The following is a 17607-nucleotide window of genomic DNA, read 5'->3' on the forward strand; positions in this document are numbered from 1 at the left end:
TCAAAACATGTTTACGCAATTTCATTAGGTTCTACGAGCAATGCATTAAACACAATTATATACAAAGTTCACAAAAAACAACAGTGTGCAAATCATATTTTCAACTGTATGCAACTGAACAGCAATGCAGGGTTGTAACCACCAATGGAAATGCAGACAATTGCGCTCACGTGATTTATCCCCTGATACAGTTGAATACTGCAGTAAAGCAGTAATAACTATAAGCAAATAACAGTGCAGCAACTTCACAACCTCCAGCAATTAAATCACTGTCAGTATGAAAACACCTTAACTGAGGACAGCAAAACTATTGACGCTAGCAAAACATTTAGGACAAAGGCAAGAAACTCTGAAAGCAAAATGTACTGACTTTAATCAAAACTCACATCAAGTGTCAGCTGTTGACACTTTAATTTCTTTGATTCAAGAATCACACGGACGTGTCAACACGTGTTCCTATCTCAATGCTTCTTTCTGCTGTTGCTAAGTAACACTGTCACAGTCTTTCTTTTGTTGTAAGAGACTAGGGAAGAAACAAGAAGTTTTACAGTGTAGTTTTTAGTTTTCAAGAATGACCTTAGGTTAGATCCAAACATGACAAGGTTATGCTCTGGAATCTCACGCGAGACTGTGTGGAATGAGATGAAGTGTCATGCTGTGGTCTGTATGTGTGGTGTGTGGAAGGTACCTTGTGGTAAGAAACCCCCAGGAGATGGAAGCAGAAGTCAAAAAGGTCAGACGCCTCTCAACGAGATTCTCAAATAGAATTCTGGAGACGGTTTAGATGTTTTAAGCCTTTTATTGCTTTTAAAAACCATTCTCCTGAATGAAAATCTAGGCAAAAATAATATTTGGCATTGTGACGTGATGGTACGGTGGGCAAAATGACCTGAAATGGTCTGATGAATAAATGTTGGGTTATCGCTGTTTTCAGTGGGAGTTACATACTGTGGCTGTCAGGACACTGTCACTACAGTTTCTCTTACTTACCAAAACAAGAAAACCTGACAGAAAACAGCACATTCTGAACAGAAAATCCCACGAATGATATCAAATGATAAATACTGCCGACAGTCACATAGAGCTCCTCAATAACACACTGCTGGTTGTGAGTAGTGTTGGCGCAGCGTGGTTCGAGCTGGCACATCCAAGTCACTTTTACTAGAACACTACATGAACATTTATCCTAATTAGATCCAAAGCAAAGCTCTGCAATTAGCACTTATTACAGTACTTTCATAAAAGGTTATTCCGTTCATAAACCTCACTGCATACATTGGTAATGCCATGGATAAAATGAACAAGCGTGTTTAAAACAAATTCTAAATTAGATGTAAACACAAGACATTTTAATAAAATAAATAACAAATTAATTCAAGTATCTTCAAGATGCAGCCATCCAAGTTTTAGCATATTGAGCTCATTGACAATTTACCAAACATACTCTACCAGCGCAATATTAAGAATCCCTTTCATCAGCACTGCACATCAGACAGCCCAGACGCTGAGGTTCATATTTGCTTCTACACAATATGGCTCATCAAAGTTATGCAAAAGAGACTGCGTCCCTTAAAAGTTGATCTGTTAGTTCAGAACAGGCAACTATAGTCTAGTATAACGTAAAGCATTTACTCCAAACAGTAAGCAGTTTTAATTCCTAACACTATAATACTCATAAAACCCTAGACCAAACCTAACCCTGACTCCAATTCGAACACTTAACTATTTCCCTTTCTAAATCATTCTTAGGGGGGCATTCACGCAGGACACATCCCAGTTGCACTTTTCATCTACATTTTTTTTTTCTGTGGAAAAATCATAGGATGTGAGCTTTTCAATTGCATGTATAACTCAACTTTACATAGTTTTGTCCTTCCTGACTGCATGCAACAACACATTATGCTTCTTTTTCTTTTAAAGATTACTTTAAATGAATAGATCAAACTGATTGGTCAATGAAATGAAACGTTCACAAGGTTACAAATTCCTGATGTTATACTCAAATCTTCGGCCGTTGCAACACACAACGCTTTTTTTCCCATGAACATTTTTCAAGCGCCTTGAAAAGTTAAAAGCTCTTTGAGATCCTGTGTGTACTGCCCCATATTATTCCAATTTAAATTCTGTGAAGAATTTAAAATAGACTAAATGAGCTGAAATATAAAGTGAATATTAAGAAAGTGGCGTCATATTACATATTATTGGATAAAATGATTTAGGGATAAACTGTGTGAAATAACACCATGGTCAAAGCAACAACAACAACAACAAAAAAGTGAACATGACTTGATTCCGTGACACTGAAACATTCACTGGAATCCACTGAATAAATTGTAGAGTCTGGAAAATAACTTCATAATGTTCTTCATCTTTACAAGCATCCTAAAGGAGATAGCAATGCAGCTGATATTTTACAGCAGACAGGAGGCAGGGACTGCTCGATCATATGCATCTGGGCAGGAGTTTGCGGAGGTCCCAGACGTTATGCCCTTAGGTCTGGATATTTCAAGTCTGGATATGGTCTCCCCCAGCAGGTGTCGGAGTCCAGTGGTCATCAGAAGTGACCCATCCGTGCAGTAAAGACGCTGCGGGGGCGAGTGGAGGACGCCGAGCGGCCGAAGCTAGACGATGGCCACTTGATGATGAACTGGGAGGTGACTGGCAGCAGATACCTACACAGATGGAGAGAGGAATCAGAAATGGGGGTTGGATGCCAGACTCAAAGGCAGGATTAGACGCTCAAAGGTCACCTAAAGAGATCAGGCACTTTTCCTCTCTCTCTGCTTCCAATCCTCCTCCAGCTGATGCTTTAGATTCCCGTCCCCTCTGCTGACCCTCACGTTTAAACTGTGCCGTTTTTAACAATGAGTGACACGAGTGGCTGGACGTGACTTGTTTTAACAGATAAGAACTTGTTTAATGTGCAGGATGTTCTGAGACAGGATAACAGGTTAGATAATTAGGGCCTACACGCAGAAAAGGAGGGTAACCAGCCTGGACAGCTGACGACCCACACTATCTAATTGCAGAACAGCTTAATTATAATTCCACTCAAAACAAGGCAATTTAAACTTTTAATTAATTAAATAACACAGTGACAAAAAAAAAGAAAGAAAAAAAAAGTTGTGCTAAATAAGCTGAATACACTAAATCATTTGAACAAACAGCTGCTGAAGTCTTTTTTATTTTAGAAGTGGTAAAATGTTTTTGGGGCAATGAAAAATAAGGATGTCTGAGATTATAAAAAGGAAATGTCTTTTATAAATATAGTTGATATGTTTCTAATAGTTAAACATTAACTCAAGTTCTTTATTTGTTTCCTATGTTTTTGTAAAACGTTAGATTTATGTCTGTAAAAACGGTTGTAATGAATCATAAATAATAAAATCAAAATCTCTTAATCATTAGTTATGAGGCTGTACAGGTGTCCTCTCTGTAATACATGTATTTTGGTTTATGGCTTTTTTGTGACATGTAGGTTGAACCACAGAGACTTTGATTTGGTAAACAAATATTTTTTCAATCATATATTTATACATACAGTACATACATAAAAATATAATGGGATAGTTCACCCAAAAATTACAATTCGGTCATCATTTACTCACACTCATACTGTTCCAAACCTGTCTTTCTCTTTTTGGTCCCCATTGACTTCAATATGATTTTTTTTTACTATACATGTTCACAAAAGAAAGAAACTCATACAGGTTTGAAGGTGAGTAAATGAAGAACTATCACACCCAAGTAAAGTATTGTTTCAGTTATATACACACACACACACACACACATATACACATATATATATATATAACAATTTAAAAAATGTGTGTAGTTGTGTATTCAAATCATTCATTATGAACAGATATTTTAAATAAAATACATTTAAAAAATAAACAATAGTAGGAGTGTCATGTCTCTTTTTAATTAAATCACATAAAGTGGCTTTGTATGAATGCAACACTAGTTATAACAGCGATACATAATGCCACTACAAATTAGAACCGCTTCTTATATAACGAAAGAAGATTTGTTCTAAAGCCCCTGCTGCAGAAAGTCAGGGCCAAGAGAGAAGAAGAATCAAATTAACTTTTATAAAAGAACGTCCTTGAAACTACACTGTAGTTGATACTGCACTAGGCATGTGTTTGCGATGCATTTACTCCAATCGGCGATGAGTAATAAGAAACGCAGGTGTCATGCATTGTGTGTTACGGATCATAAAACTCTGGACAATAAATAATATCGATAAATATGTCCAATGCACATTTTGAGCCACCTTTCACCTCATGCACACATGATCTTTCCCTACGTTCCTTTCATTAAAGCTTTATAAATCAGACCCGACTCTTTGGTTCTTCCCTCCGGGAACTCCAGATAGGCGAGTTCTCAGGAAATGGTTTTGGGTTGGGGTTGAGCCTCATTACCATATTTTTCACTACAGACTGCTGAGTTTGGTCAACAAAAGGAAATGTCAAAGGAATATGAAATTCAAATATGAACATATATGGAGGTGGGCCTTTCTGGCTCTGAAGAATCCCCTGTAAGGAAGTCTCATCCATGAGAGAGCTCCATCACTCAGGGTCCAATCAGGCTGCAGGCAGTGTTTAATTGGACCTCTGTAAGGATTCCTCCAGGTCTTTGGCTTTTGATCATTGAGCAGTTCTTGGAAAAACCTGCCAGTGCAAAGCCCTAGAGAACCGCCAGCTGTCTAACCTTCGAACGTGTGTGTGCTTTACTAATTACACACAATCGCTCAGAGATCTGCACATATCTCACGTCTGTTTGCTTGTTTAAAGCCTACACTCTATCACCCAACTGCCACACGCCGCATAAAACTTTGAGAGAGAACTTTTAGACACTTTGAGAGAAAATTGAGACTTCCTTATTCACCAAATATCACATTACAGTTCTCAAAAGTTAAGAAAGGTTTCCGTAGTTTTACATCCTGATAAAAATTCTCACAAAACTTTCCGTGGCACCTTATGCAACCGTGCTGTTGTACAACCATGAAAGTGTCATGTTTTCATTCATTCTAAAAATTATTGTGTAGGTTTCTATTACATTTCATGACTAAACACTGAATTCTAATGACTTCATGACCAGAGTTGGTGGTAATACCTTACACTAGGGTGACCATACATCCTCTTTTTCCCGGACATGTGTCTGGCCGGGATTTCTAAATCGGCCAAAATGTCTGGGATTTGGTTTTTGCATTCTACAGTCGCCATTCATTGTGTGCCTATTTGTTTTAAAGCCCTGCACAGGACTGTTTTCTTAATCCTGCTCCAGCTGAATTTCTGACCATTGCCACCTGCTCACGCAAACATTCTAATATTGCATATAATTTTCGCGCATCAGGGAGCCTCTATCAATATGCGGAGTATTTAAATTGCTTTGGATGCAGCTCATGTTGGATGCAGGGTTTCCAAATCCACATATTTTACACAGAATTTTAATCCGCTGCGGCAGGTTGATTTTCTCCCGTGGGTTAAAGGTAAATATTGCATAAATTACATTTGACTGAAATGCTTGTATTGAAGCATTTTGCATTCTACATATGATAAAACTGTGGTAATGTTAAGTTTTGTGAAGGATGGCCACTGGGATGCCTTTTAGTTGTGTGTATGATCATCTGCATAATGGTGACTGTAAAATATGTATTTTAGTTATGTAAATGACATATTTTGAGTTTTGATATGGGACATGGTCATTGCGTTACTTTGGGGGATACTTTAACCCCCCTCAAACCCACTGTAAACAGATTAGTAGCCTAATTAGTTACTTTTAACACAATAATGTAACTTTTAAAAATGTAAAGTTTTGCACAACTTTGTGTTTATGATAGGTAAATCATGTACTGTATCTCCAAAATCTGACAAATTTCCAAAAATAAAAAATACAATGTAGCTTGGGACTTTTTGGATTCCATTCATCTGAAATTGATTGAATGGTAAAAAATTGGTGTTGCATATATACAACAGAAGGTTAGAGAAGGGGTATAAAAGGTTTTGGGTGATATCAAATGGAAAGTAAAGTTGTTGTTTTTTTCAGAGACAGAGCAATTTATTATATTTTTATCAAATATTCCAAACATATTTCTTTGGAATAATGTGCATTGATAAATCATGCAACCAGGAAAACGAAGTACATGAGGTGAGTTTTAATTTTGTGTTGACTTAGGAGTATATGTCACTTATCTGTCACTTAACCTCTTCTGTTTCTACCAAGAGAGAGGACAGTCACCTGATGGATCTGAACAAGGAAGGAAGGGAGGCGATGGAGTAAGAAGCAAGGATGAGACTGTTACCCAGGCATCATTTTCCTAACGAGGCAAAGCAGATGCTGGCTGATTGAAAAATAACGGATCCCCAAGGGCCGTTCCAGCAATGAGTCGTCAATGAGGCATGTCCTGAGAGAACACAAGTGTGAGAAGAGAGCGGATATTGGCTGGGATGGAGAGTGGAGAGGAAATCAAATATGACTGGCTTGTCTCTCAATGGAAATCCAGCAAAAAAAAAAAGAAAGCAGGTGGACAAAGGTTGGTGGCCGAAGATCAGACATACTGAGATAAGGTGGGAACGACTGTGATCCAAAACCAAAATATACAGCCCAAGGGGATGGAAGGACAGGATGAGAGATGTCCAGCAAACACGGCAGTCAACAAGTCAGGATCGAAAACGGAATCCACACTAAATCATTCAGCGTGATTCTACATTCCCAAGTCCTTAAGCTTCGGCAGCTTATGAAATGCAAGTAAACTCTGTCAAAAGTTTAAAACTCACTATACAATACAAACACTATACAAACAATGTGTGCATAAGCATGCCTAAAAGGTAGGTGAATTACCCTGAGCTGATCAGCTCTAATAATACAACATTTTCTAACAAAAGTAAAAATGTTCTTCCCCCCCCCCCCAAAAAAAAAACACATTATTTGTGATTCATTATTGTGACGAGGTCATATGAGAGAAAGTCTGGTGAATGTTAAAGGGATAGTTCACCCAACAATTAAAATGCTACCATTAATTACTCACCTTCATGTTGTTCCAAACCCGTAAGACCTTTGTTGATCTTTGGAACACAAATTAAGATATTTTTGATGATATCCGAGAGCTTTCTGACCCTGCATAGACAGCAAGGGTCCCACCACGTTCAAGGCACAGAAAGCTACCAAGAACATTGACAAAATAGTCCATGTGAAATCAGGGGTTCAACCGTAATTTTATGAAACTATGATAATACATTTTGTGCGCAATAAAAAAATGTAATACCGACTTTATTCAACAATTCTTCTCCCCCGAGTCACCCTCTGCCTCCATTTTGGAGAGTACTACGACGCATGCGATAATTTTCCTCTGAACGTAAACCAGGCTCAGCGCAGCGTGTTCTAAAGCAGCACCACGTGCATGCATTGTTTACATTCAGAGGAAAGCACACACGTGTCGTGGTACTCTCCAATATGGTGCCAGGGTGACGCGGAGGAGAAGAATTGTTGAATTAAGTCATTATTTTAGTTGTTTGCACACAAAAAGTGTTCTCGTAGCTTCATAAAATTAAGGCTGAACCACTGATATCACATGGACTAGTTTGTCGATGTTCTTGGTACCTTTCTGGACCTAGAACGTGATTGGACCCTTGAGGGTCAGAAAGCTCTCAGATTTCATAAAAAATATCTTAATTTGTGTTCCGAAGATCAACAAAGGTCTTACGGGTTTGGAACAATACGATGCACTTTAATTAACTGAATTAATGAAGCACTTCTCAAACCCAAGTCACTTTCAATCCTAGAAGCTTTCTGTTGGTCACATTGAATTTATGAGGCTAACTCGGCCATGAAAGAAATCTGCATAGGAAATCTGCTTTTTTTTCAGTATATTGTACTTCTGCATTAAAAATACCTACACATCCTTTACACAAAACTATTTTATTTGCTTTAATGTTAAAATAAATAGAATAGTACGGCTTGTTTTTATATAATATATTGTAAATAATTTTAGGTGACGTTTATACTTAAAATATGAATAAAAAGAAAAATAAATAATTTTTAATATAATAATAGTTAGCAATGGTAAATGTGATCGTATTTTAAGAATCAGTGTGATGTATTGTGTCTAGTGATTTGTAATTCTTGAGTATATATATTTGTATAGTGTTATATATCTGTATAAACTCCTCTTTACATATAAATACCACTTCAGTTTGCAGTTTCTGTTCCACCTTTCCAGTGTAAAGACGTCCTAACAAACCTGATTCAGCTACATTTGCAGAACATGTCAAATACAAGGTGAAGAGAACCAAATTGTGGGTGGGTTAATTAAACATCAGAAATTCAGTAAATGTGGAGCTAATTTACCTCCTTTCTAATGAATTGAGCGAATGAAAAGAATTTGCTTTGAATGCACATTTCATACAAAGTGGACGTGTATCAGCCTGAAAATGTGGAACACTTTCCTGTAAACAGTCAGAAATTGTGTGCATAGTGCAATATTAATTATGCCAGACTGAGTTTTGTGAATCAAGTATAATCTCCTGCATTACGGGCAAAATTTGCATAGAAAGGGGGATGTTTGTAGTGAAAAGACTTTACATTAATTAATTTAAATACAAGTATTTGTCCTGAAATACTGCAAGGAAAAGTAGTTTTTTTGTGAATTCGCCTGTGACATCACATAAAACAACAAACAGTCAGCAAACATGATATTTGCATGTAAAATTATTATAGCCAGTGCCACATGTTACATTTCAGTATTTTTCAATATTTTAAGCAAGGGGAAATAATGTATTACATTTTCGCTGTCATTAGAAACAAAAGTGTGCATTACCATAGAAACAAAATGTGCCTGTGTGACTGTGTCTGAGCAAGCGGACAATTTAGACTAGAATCTCTGATTTGTCATCTCATAATTGCCGTGAATTCAACGTGACATGAATGCAGTATCTGTAGAGTTTAGTCCCAGTTTGCAAACGTTTAGATGCTTTAAATGAGGTTGCATGATGCAATGAATCACATCATTTTCTTTCATTATTGAACTTTCATATTAAATGCCGTTCTGCAGTGTTAACTGTACTAATGGTGATGTGAGTGTCAGTACGTTCTTTTAGCAGCGTGATCATGGGCGCTTGAGGAAGTGACTATACCTTGTGTCATCCCAGTCTGGGCTAAGTCCACTGAGAGAACCACGGGAGTCAGCCACAAACTTGTAGACTACAAGCAGACAGTCTCTACACAACTGTACGACACGCTGGCAGCACCTCAGCTCCTGCGCGGTCACCACCTCACTGCTCTTACTGAAAACACTCTCCCATGATGACCTGCTGAAGAAAAATACATACATAAATCCTGCAGCCTCAGAGTGGGTGACAACAACATATATAACATGGTATGCATAATTTATGTCATAGTAAAATAATGATGTTATATTTTGCTGGAAATTTAGCAAAAAATGTTTCATTTAATTATATTATCTTTTTATTTTGGGGTCTTGATGGACACAGACCAAAATATAAGAAACCTGAAAATATATAAGCTACTTAATAAAAAAATAATTAAAAAAATTATCTAAAATAAGATTAAAAACACTTAAAAAGTTTAATTATATTGAATTGAATTGTGTGGCAACTGTAAACTCCACTTAAACCTCTTAATAATAACTTCATCCTAATCAAATGTGTAACCCTTCTCACTTTGTATTTTCACAATTTTCACAATTCTGTTTTTCATCAATCTTATACATCAATCTTATACATAATGCATTAACACAATGACAATAACAACACAATACCCACTGACAGAAATATCTGTCCAAACAGATATGCTATATATACAGTATATATATATATATATATATATATATATATATATATATATATATCTGCTCATGTGTTATGTTTGAGTTACTTAGTAATTCAAGTACAACCAATGCATTATTAGATCATGTAAATCCAACACCCTTTTCTTGTATATGATCTTTATCACAAATAATCAGTTTTTTTCTTTCCGGGAAGACATATTTTTAATTAATATTAAATCAAAATTTAAGATTTGAACCAAATCATAAATATAATTCATTGAAGGTTATTGACATATTTTCATTGGAAAATCAGACAAAATTCTGATTAAGTACCGATTTTTAAACTTTATATTTTACTTTCTTATAAACCACTCTATAGAAGCAATATGAGCCAGCTTTTACAACGATACACATTACTGGAACAAACCATGAGAAAGGTTTGATTCTTGTTCTTGTTGAAGAAAGAAACACTAAAAAGTCTTTTCTCTTTAAAGCCTTGGTGGAGGAGATGAGGTTTCATTGTAGAGATGATGAAATGTAACTTCTAGGGATCTGAATTGTACATTACAGGCAGGGAGGCTCCACAGTGCTCTCCCACTGCTATCCCCTTGCCGTGCTAACGGCTCACGGGCCACCTTCACACGTCAGTCCCTGATTAAACAGAAGCAGCATGGGTCACTGGCACTGCCTCTAATCCCCTAGAGCTGTGTTCGCTCTCATCAACTCCAAATGGTCTAAACCTGGCTATATAACATCCTTCACTCTGGCAATTACAAGAGTGATCGGGCCACACAAAGCCCCTGAGAAGTGCTCACAATGACTAGAGGAAGGAAGGCGGTCAATAAGAAGGTGTCCCCGCTGTTTGCGCTCAGAGCTGATAAAATCGCTGCATGTAAGGCTCTATGTGTATTATAACAGCAAGCTTGTATGCTTCTATGTGCGACTCTCTAAGGAAGTAAAAGTCTATATAAAGACTCATGATGTCAATGAAGACAAAACAGAGACCATTTTTCTCATGGCTGAGGTTATGTTCTGCCTAAATGTCTTTTTACATTAAAAGCTCTTCCCAACTCATTTTATGTGACATTTACAAGTCAAATACTTAACGAATGAAGGAAATTTAAAAACAGACATGACAGCTTATTATTCTTTGTAGAGCTGGAGAAGCTCTTGCCAATTTACACACTACTGTGACAATATTTTAAGAGACCTTCCTACTAAAATTACTTATTTCTGACACATACAATTAGGCAATATCACAATGTTTTGATTTGGCCACAGTAAATCACAGTTGTATTGATATTCTGACTGACAGCCCTTACCAAAAAGTAGTATACTTCAAGTTTATTTTATTAAGTATACTTAAGTAAAGTATAGTTTCTGTAGTAAGTATACAAATATCAGTTTACTAGTAGTATACTTGTAAGTGTACTATTTCAATACTCCTTGGGACTAAATTAGCCCACTTAAGTATACTTTAAGTATAACAGTAGTAGTAAACTTTGAGTACACAACTAGTTTACATCAATGTTTTTAGCTTGAAGAAAAAAAGAAGCAAAAGAAAGAACTGCTGAAAAAACATTTGATTCTAGCTTCATGCATTATTTATTTAAACACTTGAATGTGGGTAAGTTTCATGAATAAAAAATAAAGAAATAAACAACATTTTTAAACAAAAAGCTGAAAAAAGACTATGAATTGGATTCAGAAAGATAATCAAAACGAAGATGGAATCGACACCCCAAAGCTTGACAGTCATTATTACCTCTTCATTGGTCGACATTTTATTCCATAACGTTACACAGTTTTGATGCTGTTTTATGTCTGATGATCATGTTAGATTACATGTGGAAGTATCTGTTGTTTCGGTATCTTCTTCACTTGTGTTTTTTGGAAATTCTGTACAGAAGACGTGTACTAGCACCCCCTACTGTATAACAATGAAAACACGGATTCTAGGAGCACAAGTATAGCTCAAATATATTTAGACTTTTATATAAGTCTATGTCAAGTATACTTAAATGTCATTTTAAGTATATTTCTGAAAAGTACATAAAAAGTAGACTAAAGTTATACTTTCCTATTTTTAATTTAAAAGAAGTATACTAATAGCACACTTGAATAAACGTCCCAGGTTACATATGTAACCATGGATCCCCGAAGGGAACGAGACACTGCATCGGAAAATGCTAAGGGAACGCCTTCAGCGTGACCAAGCTCTGAATCACATGTGTAACCATTCCAAAAGAAGGGCGAGACGTCACGGGCGGGGTGACGTAGCGACCAGGAAGCTTAAAAGCACGTGCGGCGGAACCGGCGTCAGCTTCTAGGAATGAAGCAAGCACTGGCAGGGATGCCGGAAGTGTGGCATTGAGACGCAGCATCTCGTTCCCTTCGGGGAACCATGGTTACAAACGTAACCTGAGACGTTGCCCTTCAGGAACTCAAGCTGCGTCGGAAAATGCTATGGGAACGAGATGCCCACACCGCCAGACTGCCAAATCCATGCCTGGTGTAGGGATGGGTATCGTTAAGGTTTTAACGGTATTACTACTCTTATCGATACTGCTTATCGATCCGGTACTTTAACGGTATTCTTATCGGTACTTTTTGTTTTACTTTGTTTCTTTGTTCATATTCTTACAGTATCTTATCTTATGTATATAAAACACTAAAAATGCCTGCACTTCATCAATTTGTAAATGCACCAGTGTGCAGGTATTTTTAGTGTTGTATATACAGTACATAAGATAAGATACTGTAAGAATATGAACAAAGAAACAAAGTAAAACAAACTGACAAATACAATAAAACAAACACACAAACGAAATGAAATAAACAGTGCTTTCATTTTTCCATGAAGGTCTACTAATATTAATGTTCAGGTAAGTAATAGTTACAAAAGTAATCAAATGTAAATGAGCACTGCATAGTTTTCACTGTATGTACTGATAGATTTATGTTTATTAAAGCTATAACGTGGTTCAGATTAAGAGCTGTGGGTGATTTTCTCTTTGCATTTTGTTCTTTGATTAACATTGATGGCTCAAGCTCCAGTCTGACACTTTAAGACAATATACTGACACGCATCGGATTTTCTCCCAACTGTTCTCGTCCACTTAAAACATAAAAGTGAAGACTCTCATAACCGGCCATTTTGACACATTGTGTGTGTATTTTTTGGCATATTTGTGTGTGTTATTTCGACGCGCCCGAAGCTCAAAGTGTACTTTGCTTGTCCGTTTTGGAGCACGCCGCCGCGTAGGCACACGCGCGCACACACATTTCAGCCTGGGGAACAGCAGATTGTACTTTCAACGTTTTACTATCAAATATGTCCTGCAATGTAGCAACAGTAAAGACGGCATTTTATAACAATCACTGATTGAGCTGATTCAGATGTTAAGTTTTGGTTCGGAGGAACGAATCCGCGCCGCTATGAAGGGAAGGGAGTTGTGAAGAAATGCGGCTATAATCCTTGGAAGCCAAAATCGAAAAAAAAAAAAATACTTAGCTTAATATAACAGCCATAGGAAAGTGTGAGCAGATGTTTGAATAGTTGGTTCTCTCTTCTATCATAATTAAACAGGACTTTCATGTTGCTTGTGTTGAAGCTCCTCCGCGTGAGCGCGATCTGGCTTCTGAATTGCGCATAGCAAAAATGCATCATAGACAAATGTTTGAATATTATTGCACATAAAAACAGCTGGCGACATTATATATATATATATATAGAGAGAGAGAGAGAGAGAGAGAGGGAGAGAGAGAGAGAGAGAGCAACAATAAATGTATGTGTGTTTTCTTAACTTCTCCAATACCGACAGAAGTACCGATAAGGTCAGAGCTTATCGATACTCCGGTCTTTCATAATTTAGCCCCGAGACCGATTTAATACCGAGTTTCGGTACCCATCCCTAGCCTGGTGTGTACTAGGATGAGAGGACAGAAGAGCAGGGAGTAGCTCGCATGTCGAGGCCGTAGAACCTCACGAAGGTTAGGGGCGTGGACCATCCATTGCATTGCAGATGTCCTGCATAGACACACCTGCCAAGAAGGCCTTGGAGGCCACCACACTTCGGGTCGAGTGAGCCTTGACCCCCAGAGGCGAGGGGAGACTAGAGGACTCATAAGTCAGAGAGATGGCATCGACTATCCACCGACTGAGGGTCTGCTTCATAGCAGGTAAACCCCTCTTAGGGGGACCATAGCACACAAGCAGTTGGTCTGCCTTTCTCCACAGGGCAGCTCTGTGGACGTACGTGCCCAGTGCTCGCACTGGACACTTACAGTTAAGCTTCTACTGGTCTGGCTCCCCGAAGGGAGGACGACAAAAGACCTGTAGTACAATGGGCTGTGGTGTAACAGAGGGAACTTTAGGAACATAACCCGCTCAAGGGTACAGAAATGCTTTGGCCATGCCAGGCGCAAAGTCGAGATAGGAAGGGGCCACTGAAAAGGCCTGTAGATCACCAACTCTCTTGAGAAAGGAAATAGCCAGAAGGAAGGCAGTCTTAATAGTGAGATGTCGATCAGAGATCTCTTCAGTGGGCTCGAAGGGAGCCTTGCAGAGAGCCTCTAACACCACAGCCAAAGACGCATGAGCGAAATGCTCGCTGGGGACGTCTGCGCCCTAGAACACTGGCAGGGTTAGCAGTCCAATCCCCTGAGGCGAGACGGGCACTGTGTGATGCAGTGTACACCGCTCCACCCCAGTAGGGGCCGCTCTCTGAAGTCCTGAGCCACACGCGTCAGGACTTCTTCGCCGAGGACTTTCTAGCCTGAATAACGGCCCGCAGATCCGTTTTCGGATTTTCTGACTTGGCTGTCCCTGGCCCAGAACGCCGCTGGTCTCGGCCTCTCTGAGGGGGCGACACTCTGCTTCTTATTGTCCCTCTATGAGGAGCTGGTATGCGGCGGGGGCTGCTACCGCCCAGCCACTCCCTGAGTTCGAGAGCGGCAAGGGAGAAACCGCTGGAACGCCACCGCTTGTTTACGAGCCTCCTGGTACCTGTCGACGGCGGCATTGATGGTGTCGCCGAAAAGGCCAGAAGGCGCATTTCGCAGATGAAGTTCGCAGCGGCTTGGTGGGCAGTGCCGGAGCCTTCAGAGACGATGCCACTCTGGGGGTACAGATAGCTTGCAACCGAGCTATAGCTCCACCCGAGGCATCGCTCTGTAGCCACGCTCACTCAACCCCGCCACATTACCATAGGAATCAGATGCGGGGATGAAGATGCGGGCCGAGAAAGGCCCATGATCTCGACACCTCAGTGTGGAGATCGGGGGAAAACGGGAGACTCCGGTGTGGAGGTGGTGGCCTCGCCCGCAGGAAGAGCTCATCTAATTTGCTTTTCTGCAGCTCGGTTTGTTTCTCGGCGGGCCACTTGACATTTAATTTGGCCACAGCAACTCATATTGGGGTGACTGAGTGGGCGAATCCTCGTCCATACTCACCACATCAACGTCCTCAGAGGAAGAGGGGCGAAGCGTTGAGCCCTCACCGCGGGGGGAAGAAACCGCGGAGCTGGCTTCCGATCCCAGAGAGAAGGTGCCAGATCTGGCAGGTGAGGAAGAAGATAGGGACTCGCCCGTCTCCATTCCCTCCGCCAGATCAGCCTGTGAAACCCACGAGTGCAGCTGCCGTTCTGCCTCGGCAGAAGCAGGGCCAGTACCGTGAGAAACGCTAGCGAAGGGTCCCTCCTCGAAGAGAGCCTTCAGGGAGCGAAGCGTACGCAGCAGAAGCCGCTCACAGTGTGGGCAGTTGGCTCCCTTGAGAGCCGACTCCGCGTGCTTCGCTCCCAAGCAGACCACGCACAGACTGTGTATCCCCACTTGTCATGTAGCGAGGGCAGGGAGGGACACACAGCCTGTAACGCGATCTGCTATCATTTGGTCTTACCTTTGGCCTTGGACATAATGATATGTAGGGACAGACAACACCAAATAAGACTCACAAAACGAGAATGAATTGAAACACACACAGAGTGCTTGCTGAATGACAGAAATCTGACGCCGGTTCTACCACATGTGTTTTTAAGCTTCCTGGTCGCTACGTCACCCCGCCCGTGAAGTCTTTCCTTTCCATTGAACTGATTACACATGTGATTCAGAGCGTGGTCACGCTGAAGGCATTCCCATAGCGTTTTCCGACGCAGCTGAAGGGGAACTTCTTTTTCGTAAGAGAGTACGACCGCTGGTGAGATATTGCTTTTACACAACAGTTCAATAAACAAGTTAAAACATAAAAAAAAGACAACCCATCTTTTTCTTTGAAATGATGTGCTAGAAGTGAAAACTATTAAAGTAAATGTAAATAGACTTCATTCTAACGTCATATTCACTTTTAAGGCAAAATAAGTCTCTTACCCAGAGCTGGAGAGGCAGTTCCAGAGCCCCTGACCGTGACTCCAGAGTAGACGGTTAAACACACGGTTGAAAAGGCGATAAAGACGTAGACTCTCCACATCTGGTTCACTCCAAATCCTCTGAAGCATTGAGCGGATGTTGGTACGGACAATATCCAAAACCTGAAATAATCAGATAAATAAAAGTGCCTAAAAATACCACAGAAAGTAGTACACAATGTTCACACAGAAGATCTCGCAGCGACAAAATTAACATAATCGCCATAATTTTATATCGAAAAAGCAAAAACTCTAAATCCCACTGATGTTTATAGCAGAATAAAAAGTACAGTTATGAATACATTAACATAGTTTAAATATTTATTTTGCAACAAAAAAATGCAGGAACTTCTCGCCAGAATATTCAATTGAATCAGTTAATCATTTATTGAAATGAATCATCCTAACGAACCAACTTGCTAAAATGAATCAGACTTCCCAAAGATACTGGAGAGGTATGAATTGTGAACAGTCAAATTCAGAAGAAGAGTAATGGCATGAGTCTCAGCGAGTTTCCGCCAGTCTTCCTCTTCCCCCTTCAGCTCCCTCAGTTATTCTGCTCGTCGACATCTGTGATGTGACTTTCAACAATATGCCTGATTTAATGGCCCCGTATGAGACATGTTAACTCTATTCTGATTGATCTCTCAAACTTCGGCTGATAATCAGCTTGTGGAACGAGACAATCCCTCATTATATCAGTCTGTCATGCCCACCCTACAACGTCCGGCCTACTGTGTCAAATCAAAACACCTGTAACCCTCTTGTAACCACCTGTCGTTCACTACTGTAATAGTGCTGAAATTGAGTGCCTTTGAACTGTTTCAATTTGTTGCATCATGTGTTCTGTTAAGGCAGATCCAAATGGCATTGTTTAAGACCTCCATTTTTTTCATCCACCATACACTTTGGTCACCTGAGACTCCAACATATCAAAAAATAGAGGGTTTAGAGTCTCACCTTGTATAGCTCCATGTACTGTATATTAAGTTCACTCACCTTCCTTTGTTTGGTGGCATCTAACTTCACCAGCCAGTAAGACGCCACTTTTGGTTTATGGTATTTCCAGTTGTTCAGAATCTAAAGGGGCAAATAACATTCATTTTATTATTGTAATATGTATTGCCATCTATCTATCTATCTATCTATCTATCTATCTATCTATCTATCTATCTATCTATCTATCTATCTATCTATCTATCTATCTATCTATCTATCTATCTATCTATCTATCTATCTATCTATCTATCTATCTATCTATCTATCTATCCATCTATCTGTTTACTCCAGGCATCTTTCCTTTATTTTACAAACACAAGGACCTTGAATAACAACAGTCCATTCACATTGGTTCTCTCCCCACATATGAATTTTTAACATTTTGGAACATTGATCTGAATGTTTGAATAT

The 17607-nt window shown here is 39.3% G+C and overlaps 1 protein-coding gene across 2 annotated transcripts in view; it reads right to left on the minus strand.

The window, feature by feature from the left end:
* Positions 1 to 782: 782 nt before the first annotated feature.
* Positions 783 to 17607, minus strand: part of LOC306854835 (tubulin polyglutamylase TTLL7-like) — a 99520-nt gene continuing 82695 nt past the window's right edge. Inside the window, exons 18-21 of one of the 2 annotated variants that reach the window (XM_079393082.1) lie at positions 17197 to 17277; positions 16160 to 16320; positions 9141 to 9314; positions 783 to 2672 (exon numbers count right to left, since the gene is read on the minus strand). In XM_079393082.1, the coding sequence (XP_079249208.1) occupies positions 2555 to 2672; positions 9141 to 9314; positions 16160 to 16320; positions 17197 to 17277 (534 nt within the window). In that variant the 3' untranslated portion in view covers positions 783 to 2554. Of the gene's footprint in view, positions 2673 to 9140; positions 9318 to 16159; positions 16321 to 17196; positions 17278 to 17607 lie in introns of both variants that reach the window. The other variant, XM_079393081.1, reaches the window with a different exon arrangement.

Source organism: Barbus barbus (genome assembly GCF_936440315.1).
Source record: "Barbus barbus genome assembly, chromosome: 35".
Classification (NCBI taxonomy): Eukaryota; Metazoa; Chordata; class Actinopteri; order Cypriniformes; family Cyprinidae; genus Barbus; species Barbus barbus.